Source organism: Sorghum bicolor, chromosome 3 (assembly GCF_000003195.3).
Source record: "Sorghum bicolor cultivar BTx623 chromosome 3, Sorghum_bicolor_NCBIv3, whole genome shotgun sequence".
NCBI classification, from domain to species: domain Eukaryota; kingdom Viridiplantae; phylum Streptophyta; class Magnoliopsida; order Poales; family Poaceae; genus Sorghum; species Sorghum bicolor.
In genome coordinates, this window is record NC_012872.2 from 64,495,027 (window position 1) to 64,512,737 (window position 17,711).

Here is a 17,711-nt window from a genome sequence, read left to right on the forward strand (position 1 = left end):
GTTCATACTCAATGGAAAATATTAGAACACATCCAAGAGATGAGATTTTTGTGTGTAAAAAAATTATTATAGTTTCATGTTTTGAATTCATAACCTCATATGTAAATTACTTCCTTCATTCCAAATTGTAAGTCATTCTAAGAATCTTGGAGAGTCAAATTATTTTCATGTTTGACCAAAATTATAGAGAGAAATACTAAGATTTGTAACATAAGGTGAGTATACGATGAAAATATAATTAAAAATAATATAATGATACTTAGTTGGTATCATAATAATAATTATTTTATCATATAAATTTGGTCAAACTTATGATAGTTTGACTCTCTAAGATTCTTGTAATGACTTACAATTTGAGACGGAGGAAGTATATTAGAAACGATACGATGTGCAAACTGACTCCTAATTTTTTCTTTGTTTTCTTCCAAGAAATTAATTTTAAAAGACACAATGTATTTATTTACCACATATTTATTTATTAAGTATGCAGTATGCTAATGCTACATGTGATGTTGATGCGGTGGTGGTTATTTCCACTCCTTAGGTCAGGATTCCTGGCAAGTTCCAATTATACATGTAGTCGTATTGTAATTAGTATAGTTACAATGTGATTATCCATAAAGAAAACCATTGGAATGTAATTTGTGGGAGTACCTAGCTTGTGCTATATTTAGGTGGTTCTAACTTGCACAACAAAAAATTGTCGTAGCGTTAGCACGGGCACGCTACTAGTATATTCAGTAGCTGACGTTTAAGTTAGGGTTTAGGATTTTGCTTAGATCAATCTATGTATTTTTTTTAAAATTAATCTTAAACCTTAAACCCTAATCATTGACTTAACTTTTACACAAGTACATATATGGATGTATTTGGAAAACAACTTTATGAGTAATTTTATAGGTGCAACTGAGTTGTGTTTGGAAATACTGTTTGACAAAACAACTTCACTAATAACTTCATGTATGGATGAGAAAGAGAGAGAGAGAGAGAGAGAGAGCTACGATGAGCTATTTTTCTCTATTTTTTCAGCTTCATCTAAACTTATATTTTTGTGAGAGAAGGAGAAAAACAATTTTTGAAAAATGAGTGTTTGGAAATGAAAAACAGCTGTGAGTTGTGCCCAAAACAGCTGTGGCTGTGCTCAACAGGCCCATATATTATTAATATGAGTTATTCAAAAAAATTCAAGCGACGGAAGGTATATTTTTGTAAATGAGCTCATTTGTTTGTATCCCCATATTCTGTCTAGCGTAAATGCCTAGGCCACGAGGCTCTAGGGTGTGGACAAAAGAAAAACTCTAGAGTAGTGGCAATGCGGATTCGGCAGGATCTAGCTTTGTGGACAGTACGTTTCGAGCTGTGGAGAGGATGGAGTCAGACTCGGCCCGGTTAGGTCTTGTTTAGTTCTAAAACTTTTTAAATAAAAGCAAAATATTTTGTATTTTTTGTTTTGGAAGTAAATAGGATTGAAATTTTTCGGCTCCAAATTGAGGCATTAATAAATAGGGGTTGTTTGTCTCTGTTTTGCAAAATATTTTAATACTAAATATCAAAATCAAAAAATTTTGATGTCAAATTTTTGGTGGGATGTTCAGGGTTTTGGAATTTGGGGGGGTTTTTGCAAAAATTTTCAGGCATTGTTTAGTTTTGGAGAAATTTTGTAAAATTTTTCTGATTTTCCGTCACATCGAATCTTGTGACACATGCATGAAGCATTAAATATAGATTAAAAAAATAACTAATTCACAGTTTGCCTATAATTTGTGAGACGAATATTTTGAGTCTTGTTAGTTCATAATTGGACAATATTGTCAAATAAAAACGAAAGTGCTACAATAGCCAAACTCAATTTTTTTTCACCAACTAACAAGGCCTAAGGGTGTGTTTAGTTTCCCATAGAATGCAAAATTCAAAATGCCAAAATTTACAGGACTATGTTTAGTTTCATCCAAAATGTATAATTTATTACTCTAAGGTCTTTCGAGGCTCTTTTGGCTTTTTTTTGTCTCTTAATGCCAAAATCTAAAATAGAGAATAAACACTATTTTACAAAAAAATTTGCATGGTGTTTAGTTCCATTATGCAAAATGATGGACTAAAATTCAAAAAATTTTGGATAAAAAGGAACTAAATACCCCATTTAGGCCTTGTTTAGTTCACCCAAAAACCAAAAACTTTTCAAGATTCTCAGTTACATCGAATCTTGCGGGGGAGTATTAAATATAGATAAAAATAAAAATAAAAACTAATTGCACAGTTTGTCAGTAAATCATGAGACGAATCTTTTAAGACTAGTTACTTCATGATTGGACAATGTTTGTCAAATAAAAATAAAAGTGCTACAATGTCAAAATCTAAAAACTTTTCGATCTTAACAAGGGCCTTAGTATAATAACTGTGTTGTACCGCCGTATGCTGTCGCCGGAATCGTACTCGCTAAGGCCTTGTTTAGTTCCAAAATATTTTGCAAAATGGACACTGTAGCTTTTTCGTTTGTATTTGACAAATATTGTCCAATCATGAACTAACTAGACTCAAAAGATTTGTCTCGTCAATTCCGACCAAACTGTGCAATTAGTTTTTATTTTTGTCTATATTTAGTACTTCATGCATGTGTCTAAAGATTCGATGTCACGGGAAATCTGAAAAATTTTGCAAATTTTTTGGAACTAAACAAAGCCTAACTACAACTAAAGCATGGGACGTATGTTTTCGTGTGCGACCTCGATCAGAAACTGGCCTGCAATTGGCGTTGCGTTTGGTTTGCGTATGCGTAGAGCGATCGCTTCAGAGGAAAGGCAGAACAAACGCGTCGTCATCGTCGAATCCTTTTCAAAATCTCTCCACTAGTCCAGTTTACACGTAACCCCCTCGCGCTTCTTCACAATTCCCAAATCCATCCTGCCCCGATCTCCTCTCCTCCTCCCCCAAATCTCGGGCGCCGCCGCAACCCTAGGCCCCCGCGATCCGCTCGCCGGAGGGAAGGAGGGAGCCCCGGCCGGCGCCCATGGAGGTGAAGCTGTGGAACGACAAGCGGGAGCGGGAGCTCCTGGAGAGCTACGCGGACCTGTACGCGATCATCAAGTCCACGGAGAAGCTGGAGCGGGCCTACGTCCGCGACCTCGTCTCGGCCGCCGACTACGAGGCGGAGTGCCTCAAGCTCATCTCCCAATTCAACTCCCTCTCCTCCTCGCTCGCCGGCGCCGTCACCGTCCCGCGCTTCGTCCAGGCGTACCGCCTCGATTGCCCCGCCGCGCTCAATCGCCTCCTCCAGTCGGGCGTCCCGGCTACCGTCGAGCTCCGCGCCGCCTCCGCCTCATCCGCGCCGGCCGCCACCGCCACCTCCGCCGCAGCCATCGCGCACTGTGTGCAGACCTTCATCACCGCCATGGACGCCGTCAAGCTCAACATGCTTGCCAACGACCAGGTCCGCCCCCTGCTGCAGGACGTCGCCACATCCATGGCCAGGCTCGGCCCCCTGCTGCCGCCCGACTTTGAAGGGAAGGTCAAGGTTAACGAGTGGCTGGGCAAGCTGCATAAGATGGGTGCCGCGGATGAGCTTACCGAGCAGCAGGCCAGGCAGCTTAACTTCGACCTCGATTCGGCCTACAGTGCCTTCTTGGCTGCGCTGCCCGCCGCTGGTCTGTAACCGGGCAAGGAGGTGCCAGCTTGATTCTTATTTGGTTGGTTCGTTCTATTATGCTTGACACTGGAGCACTACTCTCCACTACTGTAGTACTATAGATATCTGTAATTTTGGTACTGCTATTTTGTTGTTAATAAGAAAGTTCTGTTTCCTTAGTATACAGTAAATATGTTTATTGCATGATATACATTCACATTATAATGCTTGCAAATGGCGTGTCTATTTGGGTACATTTATTCTATTCTCTGTGGAACATATGAAGCAATAACAGTATAATATATTGTTCTCTCCCAATATATGCCATTATCTTTCTATTTGCATGAAGCCATGAATGATCTATTTTCTTCTTTGGGTTACAAACAATCTAAATGAAGAAGAATGACTTAGTTGACAACTTGGGGTGTTCTTCGAGTAGTTGAAGCTCGTTTGATTTGGGAATTAGTTGTTCATAAACAGTGGCCATGTTATGCTCACTACCTTGTACTTCACTTGCTAATAATCATGTGCAACAGCATACCACCTTATCTATTACCCCATTATATTGATCTTGTTGGGAATAAACAGAAAATTTGATTCAAATTACTATTATTTCAGTTCTTGAAAAATCTTGGGATGAGTTTTTGACTGCAGATCAGTAACACACTGCTCTAGATGTGCATTTTTTTATCGTGCTATTTTGTCCGCTGATGACATAAGTGCTGAGTTTATACTGACCTGATCTCTTGTCAATGAGTTCTGCAATTTTTGTGTGTTAAAGGCATTACCCATAATTTATGCATGATGCCATATACGGTAGATTGCTTGCATGGCCTGTTCATTTGGATATATTTCTTACTGTTGGGTTATATGAAGCAGTAAGTGGAAATTATATAGTTGTTTCCTGTAGACCTCATGATCTTTCTATTCGTAAGAATGATGCACTTGGATTTGTTGATATGTTGTTGATTCCTTTTTTGTTCTCAAGATCAATTGTAATGAAAACAGAGAACATATACCTGCAGTGCACTCAGTTTTAGTATGGTTTGTCATCTTTGAATGTTCTTTGCAATAGCTGACCTGCATGCTTTTGTCAGAAAAAATCATATTCAGTGTCTGCTATTGGGGTTGTTAACCCTTGCAGTTTGCAAGACCAGTGTGTTCCAACGTTGATACCACTCTAACAGATGCTCTCTTTTACTGATGTTATGGAACTTGTTCTGAGCTACTGGCAGTTAGTCAACTTGTTTTATTGTAGGATGTTATGGAACCACTTGGAACTGATGAAATTTTGTTAGACTTGCATGTAAGAATATGAAGTAGGACTGTTGCCTATCAGTTCACTTTGAATCTTTATGATTAATATTATTTGCTAGTGTGCTCTGGTGTGCCTTTTGGTACAATTGGAAACTTGAGCAAACAATTGGTTTAAGGCTTTCGTTGACGTCAGAATGGCTCGAGTTTATTTTGTGTTATTACTTCGAGGTTTGTTAAAGCACCGTTTTATTTTTGGAACCATATCGTCAAAATCTGACATTTTTCATGTACTCCTGTTCAACTTCTGAATCTGTCCTTAGAATACTGTTTTTTATTTTCGAAATGGCTTTTCTTATCTTGCCTTGCTAGAAAGGCTTTAGTTCTGCAACCCCTCCTTGAAGATGATGGTGACTGCTTGTACTTTCATCTGAACTCAGCATCACCATTCATGAATATGGGGAGGATTATATTTGTAGAATTATTGGAAAGACTGCTGTGGCCTTCTCTGTTTCACATTTTCAGTCTCACCGCGTTCTGTGATGCTCTGCAGAATTGTTGTAGTTCAAGAAATACTTTCATCTTGACCATGTAAAATATGAGCCTAGGTGGAAAATCATTTTTACCCAATTGCAATCCTTATTGTCATGGGTTTCTTGTAGAACGAAGACCGAGTGGGTCATATTCTATTCTTGTTGTGGTTGGAATGCATCTGAGGCCAACGACGGTGATCGAAATAAAAAGAAAGTGTTACGGCTAGCGTGACCATCTACCATACTATTGTCTTGAATGATGTTTTTAGTTTAAAAGTTCAAGGCAATAATTTGAAGTTTTTGTTTGATGTACTAATACAAGTGGTCACTATCAGTAGGAGTCTTGTTTTGGTTTCCGTTGGGTGCACCTAGTGGCTAGAGCTAAATCATGCAGCTAATCGCCCCCAGTGGGCTATTAACAACGCTAAAGTCCCCGAAAGGAAATAGTTTGGGACAAGTGGTTCGAATATTTTGCCAAAGTACTCAGATCCAGATCCATCCTGACTGGCCGTTTTGTACAGTCCTGCGTCTCATATTCATCTCTTGCAATACAGCGATTGCTCTAGAGGCGAGAGGTCACTGTCAGTCCACTACTCCGGCGACCTCGCATCCTCATCGTCGCCGGCTCCGGCAACTCTGTTTCCAGCGCCCTTCGGCCTCATTCGTGTAAACCCTCCAAGTCTTCCTTTGGTGTATTGACTTGTTAGATATTTCCTTCTGTGTTCATCTACAGATGCATCGAAAGAAAATATAATCTGCTTCTTGCAATACAGCGCTTGCTCTAGAGGCGAGGGGCCAGTCCACAACTCCGGCGACCTCGCATCCTCTTCGTCGCCGGCTCCAGCAACTCTGTTTCCAGCGCCCTTCGGTTTTCCTCATCCCTGTAAACTCTCCAACTCTTGGTGCATTCACTTGTTAGATATTTCCTTCTGTGTTCATCTACAGATGCGTCAAAAGGAAATATAATCTGCTTGGTTTCTCTTACTAATTCATCTCGTCTTTTCTGACTCCACCAGGTTTTCCCGCCGACCCCATCGCTTTTTTCCTAGCAGAAGTACTTCCCTTGCTCGTCTCTCCACTCACTGGTCCTTCCTACAGCCTACTAAAAAAAAACTGCCTCGACCCATCAAATCCATTTCTCGCCTTTACTCTTCCATTGTGTCCTATACTCCCATCTCCAGATACACTAGCACCCTGAATTATCTGTCCATCCAATTCTCTTACACCTCTATAGGAAAAGAAGAAAAGCTCAAAAAAAGAAAAAAAATGTAGTCTTGAGTTTTTGCTTGTTTCCCAAAACCTCGTGCCACTAGTTTAAAAAAAAAACACCCTCGTGCCATTACCAATTCATCATTTTGTTCTTTTCTTTCTCGTCTGGAGTTCTGGAAACACTTCCATCCAACATCTTTTCATTTGCAAAGGCGCCAATAAACACACAAGCTAGTACACTTGGATGGCGGACGTGGCACTGGCCGGCTTACGGTGGGTGGTATCGCCAATCGTCAAGAAGCTCCTCGCTGAAGCTTCAACCTACCTCAGCGTGGACATGGCGCGGGAGCTCCAAGAACTGGAGACCACTGTCCTGCCACAGTTTGACCTGGTGATTGAAGCAGCAGAGAAGAGTCCCCATAGGGACAAGCTGAAGGCATGGCTCCAGCAGCTCAAAGAAGCCTTCTATGATGCCGAGGACCTGTTGGACGAGCACGAGTACAACCTCCTCAAGCGCAAAGCGAAGAGTGGGAAGGACTCCGTACTGGGGGAGGATGCCTCCTCCATGAAATCAACTATTCTGAAGCCTTTTCAAGCTGCAACGAGCAGGGCTCGCAACTTGCTCCCCGACAACAGAAGGCTAATTCGCAAATTGCATGAACTGAAGGACATCTTGGCGAAAGCCAAGGATTTCCGTGAGCTCCTTGGCTTGCCAACTGCGACCCCTGCTTTACCTGTACCAACAACTGCTATCCCTCCCGCCACAACGACATCACTTCCCACTTCAAAGGTGTTCGGTCGTGACCAAGATCGTGATAATATAGTGATATTCTTCTCAACAACTCGACAGCTCCTGAGGCAAGTTCATCTAGATTTTCAGGTTTGGCTATTATTGGAGCTGGAGGCATGGGGAAATCTACCTTGGCACAGTATGTCTACAATGACAAGAGGGTCGAAGAATATTTTGATGTCAGGATGTGGGTCTGCATCTCGCGCAAGCTTGATATACATCATCACACGCGGGAGATTATCGAGTGTGCGGCAAAGGGAGAGTGCCCACGTCTTGGTAGTCTCGACACTCTCCACTATAAGTTGAAGGATATACTAGAAAAGTCACAAAGATTTCTTCTTGTGTTAGATGATGTCTGGTTTCAGGAATCTGACAATGAGACAGAATGGGAGCAACTTGTAGCTCCTCTAATTTCTCAGCAGGCGGGAAGCAAAGTGTTGATAACTTCTCGACGGGACACACTTCCTGCTGCTCTTTTCTGTAAGCAAGTCATTCGTTTGGGTAACATGGAAGATGCTGAGTTCTTGGCACTCTTCAAACATCATGCCTTCTCTGGAGTAGAAATTGAAGATCAGCTGTTGCGGCTGAAGCTAGAACAGACTGCAGAGAAGATTGCTAAAAGGCTTGGACAATCTCCACTGGCAGCAAAAGTTCTGGGTTCCCGGTTGAGCAGGAAAAAGGATGTGAGTGAATGGAATGCTACTCTAAAGATTGACAATTTAAGCGAGCCCAGGAGAGCTCTGCTGTGGAGTTACGAGAAGTTAGATCCGCGTACACAGAGGTGCTTTCTGTATTGCAGCTTATTTCCAAAAGGTCACAAGTATAACATTGATGAGATGGTTCATCTTTGGGTTGCAGAGGGCCTTGTTGATTCGTACAAACTGAGGAGGAGAATGGAGGATGTTGCAACTGAATACTTCAATGAGATGGTCTGTGGATCTTTCTTTCAGTTGGTTTCTGAAAGATATATGGGTTCATGGTATGTCATGCACGATCTCCTTCATGATTTGGCAGAGTCACTGGCTAGAGAAGACTGCTTCAGATTAGAAGATGATAAGGTGACAGAAATCCCATGCACTATTCGACATCTATCTGTTCGTGTTGAGAGTATGGAAAAGCATAGACAAATTATCCACAAGCTACATCATTTACGTACTGTTATCTGCATTGATCCACTAATTGATGATGCAAGTGATCTTTTTGATAAGATACTGCAGCATCTGAAGAAGTTGCGTGTTTTATATTTGTCATTTTACAACAGCAGTAAGTTGCCTGAATCTGTTGGTGAGCTAAAGCACATTCGGTATTTGAACCTCATCAGGACATTAGTTTCTGAATTACCAAAATCATTATGTACTCTTTATCACTTACAATTTCTTTTGTTAAATGCCAAAGTCAAAAGTTTGCCCAACAAACTCTGCAATTTAAGTAAGCTACATCGTCTTGAAGGGTATGATAGTTTCAGCAAACATAGGTTGTATGAACGACCCCTTTGCCAAATTCCCAATATAGGCAAGCTTACTTCGCTCCAACATCTGCATGAATTTTCTGTGCATAAGGAGAAGGGATATGAGTTGCAACAGCTGAAGGACTTGAATGAACTTGCTGGCTGTTTGACAATAAAGAACCTTGAGAATATCACCGGAAAGGATGAAGCCTTGGAGTCGAAGCTATATCAGAAAAATCGTCTCAAAGAGTTGCAGCTTGTCTGGAGTGGCGAGAAAGATATGGATGCAGAAGATAGTTTGCACTTGGATATTCTAGAAGGTCTGAAACCACCGCCTCAACTGAGTGGCCTCGCAGTCATTGGTTACAAATCTGGCTCATATCCAAGCTGGCTTCATGAGCATTCCTACTTTGAGAGTTTGGGGTCTTTCAAGCTTGCTGATTGTAGTGTGTTAGAAGGCCTACCACTTGATTCCGAGCTTTTTTGGCATTGCTCTAATCTGAGGATTGATAATGTTCCGAATTTTAAGACTTTATCCTGTCTTCCAACCGGCCTTACAAGGTTATCAATTCACAGGTGTCCGCTGCTCATGTTTGTCACCAAAAAGGAGCTCGAACAGCATGATCTGAGGGAAAACATGATTACCGACTACCTGGCATCTAAGCTTGCATCGTTATGGGAGGTAAGGTCACGTATTAGAAGTGTACTATCAGAAGAACATTCATCTCTGAAGCAGTTGGCGACATTGATCGATGATGACATATCAGAACATCTCCGAATTATAAATATGGATCCTGTACATGAAAAGAGAGATGGATTATTTGTGAAAGAAGATATCATCAGGGCATGGCTGTGTTGCCATGAACAGAGGATGAGGTTCATTTATGGAAGGAGCATTGCACTGCCACTGGTTCCAGCATCAGGGCTTCGGTATCTTGGGCTTGATTCATGCAGTATTACAGATGGAGCTTTAGCTGCTTGCCTTGGTGGTCTGGCTTCATTGGAAACCTTGGTTTTAGATAAGATTATGACATTAACTGCACTTCCGTCAGAAGGGGTATTTAAGCATTTGAGAAAGCTTGACTACTTGTTCATCTCATCTTGTTGGTGTCTCCGATCATTAGGTGGTTTAAGAGCTGCTGCATCTCTCAGAGAGTCTAGATTTATTTGCTGCCCTTGTTTAGAGCTGGCACGTGGAGCAGAACTTTTACCGTTGTCCCTTGTTAAGCTCTTCATATCTGGTTGTATGCTTGCAGCTGATTCATTCGGTAATGGCTTGCCACAACTGAATGGCCTTAGTATGTTTGGTTGCAGAAGCACCCCTTCCCTGTCGATTACCCATCTGACTTCACTTAAAGAATTGTCACTAGGTAATTTCCCTGATCTGTGCTTTCTTGAAGGCTTGTCTTCCCTGTATCTCCTGAGCTTACATTTGACAGAGGTTCCAAAGCTCTCTGTTGAGTTCATCTCACAGTTCCGTGTCCAGAGATCACTCTATGTTAGTAGCACCGAGTTGCTAAACCACATGCTCATGGCAGAAGGTTTTACAATCCCAACGTTTCTCTGTCTTGAAAACTGCAAGGAATCATCAGTTACGTTTGAAGAGTCTGCAAGTTTCTCATCTGTCAAGCATCTGAGATTATGTCTGTGTGAAATGAAGTCCCTGCCAGGAAATCTGAAGTGCTTCTCCAGTTTGGAGGAACTTGATATCCATGCCTGCCCAAATATATCGTCGTTACCAGATCTGCCATCCACCCTTCAGCGCATATACATATGGGACTGTGAACTCCTGAAGGAGAGCTGCCGAGCACCTGATGGAGAAAGCTGGCCGAAGATTGCGCACATCCGCTGGAAGGAATTTAGATGAAGCGTGCCCATTTTTGCAACTAAAAGGTGAAAGCTCTGGCTTTACCGGTGCTTACGGAATATTTTGTTCAAGTAAGTATATAAATTCTTGATGTTTGATATACTTTCTTTTTCTTCTTCGTAACAACCACTGAACTAGTCTAATTTCTATCAGTTGATCAGCGAACTTGTCTCCACCTCGGCTCCATCGTTACTGGGGCCTCGACCTAAGTAACATGCTCTGGCCGATTGCCACTCGCATTGGATTGCTAACCTCCACAGCTCCAACTCGTCTAGTTGTCTTCTCCAGGCGACCAGGCTCCAGCACCATGCGAGCCGCCAGGCTATGGCTCGTCAGCGACAGTCTGATGATCACCTGCTTGTTGGTTCCTCCAATCTGAACCTGTTCCGTTATTCTATTGTTTTATTCTTTTTCCCCGTACGTTCAAATTTGTAACTGATGTCGCTTGTGTTTTGTGCGGTGATGTTCTGGGTACTTTGTAACTTTTTTCTGGTTCCTTTTGGTTTTGGGTAAAAGAACTGTAAACCTGTGATCATCCTTTTCATGGGCAACTTGGAGGTCCCATTCTGTTTCTCAATATGCTTACTAGCTCGTCAACCCATGTTGCTACGCGTGTTATCAATTTTAAGAGGGATTGATGTTTTTATAAAAAGAGATAAGCATTGAAACTCATGGATAAATTTGGGAGCATATAGTTAACTAAAATTGCTTATCTTTGCTTTCCGTCTGATTTGTTTATTTCGAATTCTATACCAATAAAGGTACTCTGATATCTTTTTGTAGTCGTGTTACATTTTTGCTAATTATATCAATGAGTAGTCTATATGTTTTCATATCCCATTTATGATTCTCATCCATTTGTGTGATACGTATGTTTAGATTAGATGAAAAACTGACATTTGTGTCACACGGTCCTTCTGTGTTCTCCACGTGAAAGGAACAGAAGAGTGAGGTGACTCCCTCCACCCAAAAAAACATGCTATTCTAGAACAGTGCTATGTTAAGTCCATTAAGTTTGATCAAATTATGTTATAATAATAATATTTATCATGCTAAATATGTATTATTAGATTCATGTTTTTATAATATATTTGTTTGATGCCATAAATATTAATATTTTTACCTATATATTTGATTAAACTTTAGGCATTGCAACCAAGAATATATTTAGAATTGCATTTTTTTTGGGACAGGGATAATATCAAGGGAGAAGCATAAAACAGGGCTGCAAAATGGAGTTAGCGTAGATATAGGGACTCCCTTTTATAGGTGAATGAAGAGTGAGATGAAGGGGAAGAAATGGAAGAGGAGGCAACCGGAGGAGATAGGAAGGGGATTGGCCAGGGAAGGAGAGGATTGGTTTGGGTTTGGTCCAAATGAGAAGGGAAGACGGAGTTGTAGACTTGATCCATTAGTGGAAACAGAGGAGTTGGGATATTGGGTTCAATTGGAGAGAAGTCTGATGCAAGTCGATTGCGACACAAGAAAGAAAAGAGAGAGGGTTTTGGCAAGGAGTAAATTAAGGTTTTTTTTTTTTTGAGATTTCAAGCAATGGATATTTTGAGCATTTTGAGATATGGTTTTGCATGATTAATAAACGATCATGATTTTTGGAACTTGGATTAGCGTGTATGGTTTTGAAGGATTTGAATAGATTTTAAAGATTTGATGGAAGCTGGATTAGAGATTGGCTCTAGTCATTTGTTATAGAGAACAGAGGCTCGGTGTGGATACAATATTAGGGTCTTCAAGACTTTGATTGGGGTTTTCCAGGAAATAGGATTTCGGAGACTTTACAATGGATTTTAGAAGATATCATTTTAGGTCAACACTAGGCGTATTTGAAAACATTTAAAAATTTATTTTGCATCCAAAGACACTATTCATTCGGTATGAAATGCATAAAACAATTGAATTAAATTCTAAAAAATAGAAACTCATATTTTTTCACTATCTAAATTGTCAACATCTTAAACAAAAAGGTTAGGATAATTTTATAAATACAGTAAATTATTTATTTTCTAGAGTATTTTCTAGTCAAAATAGATCACTAGTACATTCAGAATAAATGTATAATGCCCAAAAGATATAATTAGGGAAGTGTACAGATATATGAACAGTTCCACCTATACTGTGTTTTCCTAACACCTACACTGTATTATTGGTCAAAACTTGTAAAGAACAACATTAGAAACAAATTGGCATGATCAAACTAACCTTAGGAGAGAGTACAAAGGGAAGAAAGGGTCATTTTGGGGTGTTTGTTCTGGCATACATGAATGCCATAGTTTGTCTTAGCGAGAAATATATATTTTTCCTCTAGATTCTGGTTTCACTGGTCTGTCTGTTTGTTTCATTGTGTGATTGGGGGGGGGGGGGGGGGGGGGGGGGATTGTAAGGTCCATTTCTTGCTGCTCTCTATATCAGCATTTTCCTTCCAAGACTTGAGACATTTATAGGAGACTTCGTTTGGCAACAACATTCTTCAGTGAATTTTGTCAGGGCAATATATGGTAGCCAATGCTTGGTGCACTGTCAGCTGAATAGGTTGGCCATAAGCCATCACATCTTGATGTTGGTTTTTGTCGTAAGTTCCTTTTCCTCTAGCAATTACCTCTCCGTCCACATCTATAATGCCACCCCTTTTGGGGTTCTCAACAAGCTGGCCTGGTGATAATTGAAAAGTTCTCACCTGCAGCATCGTTTATAAAATTGTAAGTGTCTTGATATGATGCAGTGTTAAATTGAGAAGAGATGAAAGACCTGAATCATGATAAATTAATCATGCTGCACTGACAATAAGACGTAAGTTGAAGTGCTTTATTTTCCATCCAACGTCAGAATATTCGGTCAAAATATAACTTAATATGGTTTATTTAACCTTAGGAAAGTGCCACTGTAAGTTGCAATGTTTTAATGTCAGTGAACGAGAGAAACTAACCTTGAGGTAAGCAACATATGGTGATTTGACATAACTGCCGTCGCTCATCTTCATCAATAGAGCTAAAAGATCAGCCTTTGGACAATCTCTGAGTATGGCTGCATCCATATAGCCATCTGAGAACTGCACCACAAATCCACGATCACAACATTCAACTTCCTTGTGTTGGATATATTAAATCAAGACTGATAAAAAGAAATCCGGAAGCAAATGGAAGTATGGCTTTTTTTCGCGATCGGGCATGAAGGTGATCAAAGATACAAAGATGTAGAACTGGCGTTAGTGAGAAGCTGATGCCCGAGCTGCCCTAAAGACTAAGTATGGAACTGAACACTCAAATAAACACATCATCATTTTTGTTTCGAACATGCAGGAGAGCTGTGTATGTTAAGAAGAAGAAAAAAAGGGAGCCCAACACCACAAAAACCATGCTACTAAGATGAAACAACCCAACAAAAACAAACACGCTACACACATAATGATTTCTGAACCGACCATGCAGAATCATTGATCGATCTGATGGTCTAAGCATACAGTTAAACTTTTTTGCCTACTTCTTAATGCTTGTCCTGAGCATTCCATTCCAGCATACAGAAAAAAAAATGCAATACCCTTGTCATAATACAAAAGTAGCAACTGAAAAGAAGTGTTTTAATCTTGAAAACTGCAGTTCTGTAAAAACATATTCTGAAGTTCATTTGGTGAGTGAATAAACTAGCTAGGCCAGGTTTTTGAAATTCAAAAGGAAACGGACACCCTAGACAAAATGTTACTATTGCAAGAGACTATTCAGTTACCTTTGCCTCTGGAGCCGCCATGATATCCTCAGCAGCCCATGGCACGTTGTTTACCCAAACTGCAATAAATGGGCCATCAATAAATCTCCAATCTGAAGCTTGAAACTCAACTGAAGGACCTGGATAAGAAGACCGATGAGATTTTCCATTTTGCTCCACAGACTCTACAATGGAATTCTTGACTTGCTTGATGGGTTCTCCATATGCCTCGTAGCCTGGGGCAGGCACGAACTGAATACTTCCACAGTATTTTCGCAAGTTCATTATGCGCACCAGAGCCTGAAACAAGGCTAAGGGCTTTGTTAAGACTTCAGGCATCATTTCCCTAACAGCAAACAAAACAAAATAACAAGGTAACATTCTGAAGCTAGAATTGATCTTATAGGACCAAGCTGTGTAATTACTTGTCGTAATTAATAACAAGTGTAAATGATGCCAGTAGCAAAGAGTTGGAGAAAGGTTCAGAAAAAAGAAAGGACAGGAAGTAAGCAGGTACATCCAACAAAAACAAAAAGCATAGGAGTAGATATTTAGATGAAAGGGTAACCGTGCAAATTTGTCAAGCACCACACTCTAGATCCTACTGTAAGTCCACATACATTAAGGGGCATTTCAGAGATGATAAAATAGATAACTGTCAAGAAATCATAATGGTTGAGCATATACATAGAAGTCGAAGCGTGCACTTCCCATCCATCTGTATTTCTCAGACTCGATATCTATATCGGCCACCAAACCTGAGACGTTTTAAAGTTAATCAAACAATAATAAGAAAAAGTTGCATTAGAATCTGACTGTTTTATCAAGTCCGTACCCCAAGTCATTAGCAAGACACTAAAAAATTTCGTGTCCCCTTGCAAAATGGTACAGACATCTAAGGACTGCTTGTGACCTGAACACCAAGAAATTCATGTTTCCTTCTCTCCACCGGAAATCTCCATGTGTCATGTAGTTTTGAGCATGATAGGTGGGAAAGAAATTAGAGAAGTAACCTTTGATTATGGCAAATACAGCATTTGAAACCGAGTATTTCTCACTGGCAGCATGCAGAAGTGATTTAGCCATGCCATTTCCTGAACCTGCACACATGACCAGGCCAGGCCTCTTTGGTCGCTTACTAGTGTTTTAACTGGTACTCCCTCCTTTCTAGATTATAAGACGTTTTTTTTCTAGATACATACATTTCTTTTGCTATATATCTAAATATAATCTAGATGCATAGTAACAACTAGTATGTATCTAAAAAAGTCAAAACGTCTAATAATTTGGAATGGAGGGAGTAAGATTATCCGTACCTGCTGGAACTACACCGATAGGCACTTTTATTGCCTCCTCCCAATCTGTCCGTTGAAGAATTCCGTTCACTACCTATGTATGAAATCACGGCGTGAGAAACAAAATGAACCTGATGTGAAAAATAATTCCAACTTTTTCGAACGGAGAGACAGTACGGTATAAGAGTTGTAAGCACGGTTGCGGCTGCGGCTGCTAGTTTTCTTCAGAACATGAACATGCACAGTAACTGTAGGAGTGCTTGCTGCAGCAATCACTTCCGAGTATTTTTTTTTTCTAGCAACAGTACGTTTTCAGATAATATACTATTCCTTCACAAAATTTTTGGCAGGCACTTGTAATGTAAGGACGAGGAATGGGTATCACGTCAAGTGCAAACATCGTTGACCGGGGAACAACTGACACCGAATTTGCACGGTTTTGGATTTTGCTTAAACAGCATTCCAGACGAGCTCAGTAAAGTTTGATATGTACCAATGAATTAACAGAATGGAGTCAACTTGCATTTAGCTAGTAGTAATAAGCTAAGGATGAAGAAATCGCAAGTCAGCGCTTACATTGAAGGCCTGTCATGCCAGCCGTGAACACACGTTACCTACTTATTAAAAAAATTCAGACATCAGGCTGCGTGATGCATCGCTAACCTCCACGAGGACGCCATCACCGCTAACGCAGACGACGCCGTCGTACTCCGCGAGGTCGAGGGAATACACCACCTCCCGGGCATGCCCCTGGTACTCGGTCTCTGAAACAGATCACGAACAAAACGGATCGATATAACCGCAACAACATGGGAAGAATTATTCTGATCCTACTTGGTAAAAATTTCATGGAAAAGCATCCACATTTGTTTACATGCTGAACCTTGCAGTGTGATGCTCACACCCGCAGCTTCAAACAGAGGCTTGATTTCCGTGTCGTAGATCTTCCTGGCGCATTTCTTGCCGCCGAAGGGGTTGACGAAGACGAACAATCTCTTGGGGCGGCCTGTGCGTGAAATTTCATCACAGGCGTGATTAGCTCATTAGCTGCTGCTGCTGATCTTTCATTGATCAGACTGAAAGTCAGTATAGAAATTGAAACAGGGGACTAGTTTCCATGTAGCCTGACAGCCTGATTAGTGAGCAGTCAAAGCACACGTGACGTACCGAAGGAGTCGAGGTAGCGTGTGAGCCCCTCTCCCCAGGCCACGGCGGCGCCCTCGCCGTCCGCCATCTGGAGCACGAAGTCCCTTCTGCACCGCTTCCCTCCCGCGCCCGCGCACGACAGCGCCCTCGCCGCGCCCGCCGCCACGAAGGCCCTGACGACGACCTCCTTCCCCGTCACCTGGACCCCGAGCACGTCGCTCTCCAGCGACAGCGCCCGCTCCGGCCCGGCCCCGCCAGCACCGCCGCGGCGCCACCGCAGCTCCCCGCCGCTGAGCGTGGCTTCCGCCGGCGCGCCGTCCACGCGGACATTGGCCGTGGCGCGGTCGTCCTCCATACTGAAGGGCGTGGCGCGGCCGGGATGGCGGAGGTTTTGGCGCCCGACGATGTCGAGGGAGTGGCGCCGAAGGAGTTGACGATGACGAGGCGACCGATGTCTGAGGCGTGGGGGTGGGGGTCGTAGCTTTCACGGGCGGACGGCGCGGGGCGAACGGGGTTACGGGGCTTTGGCGTGTCGAGTTTGTTTTACGTTTACGATGACAACCAACGCGTGCTGCTCTGTTCTAGGGGGGCTTGCTTGCTTCTCTTGCTAATTCTTTTTTAAATTAAACAGTATAATATGGACATTCACAATACACATATACTCACCTTTATAAATACATGTATACGTTTTCTCTCTTTGCTCGCAAAAAAAATACATGTATATAAATCTATGAACATCTTGGAAGAATCACGAGATTCACAAAGTCAGCATAGACGTCTCACTATCGATGAAACGTCGTCTACTACTAAAAACATAGCGTCGATAAAATT

At 41.5% G+C, this 17,711-nt stretch overlaps 2 protein-coding genes and 1 pseudogene across 3 annotated transcripts; 2 read left to right on the plus strand and 1 right to left on the minus strand.

Annotated features, from left to right (window-relative positions):
- LOC8082356 (vacuolar protein sorting-associated protein 28 homolog 1) lies at positions 2,830-3,887 on the plus strand. The gene has a single exon (XM_002456401.2). It carries the CDS (start codon positions 3,008-3,010, stop codon positions 3,647-3,649), a length of 642 nt encoding a protein of 213 aa, XP_002456446.1. The 5' UTR covers positions 2,830-3,007; the 3' UTR covers positions 3,650-3,887.
- Positions 5,674-11,757, plus strand: LOC8054711 (annotated as a pseudogene).
- Positions 12,788-17,411, minus strand: LOC8054712 (sphingosine kinase 2). 2 transcript variants are annotated; one of them, XM_021455386.1, is made up of 10 exons: positions 16,902-17,411; positions 16,618-16,740; positions 16,398-16,498; positions 15,756-15,828; positions 15,453-15,539; positions 15,275-15,352; positions 15,127-15,197; positions 14,461-14,739; positions 13,664-13,786; positions 12,788-13,414 (listed from the first exon to the last, which is right to left on the minus strand). In XM_021455386.1, the coding sequence occupies exons 1-10, from the start codon at positions 17,233-17,235 to the stop codon at positions 13,208-13,210; spliced, it is 1,476 nt and encodes a 491-aa protein (XP_021311061.1). In that variant the 5' UTR covers positions 17,236-17,411; the 3' UTR covers positions 12,788-13,207. The 2 variants fall into 2 exon arrangements, with proteins under 2 accessions (XP_021311061.1, XP_021311062.1); XM_021455387.1 differs by lacking the exons at positions 15,275-15,352; positions 15,453-15,539 and having other exon boundaries at positions 16,902-17,410.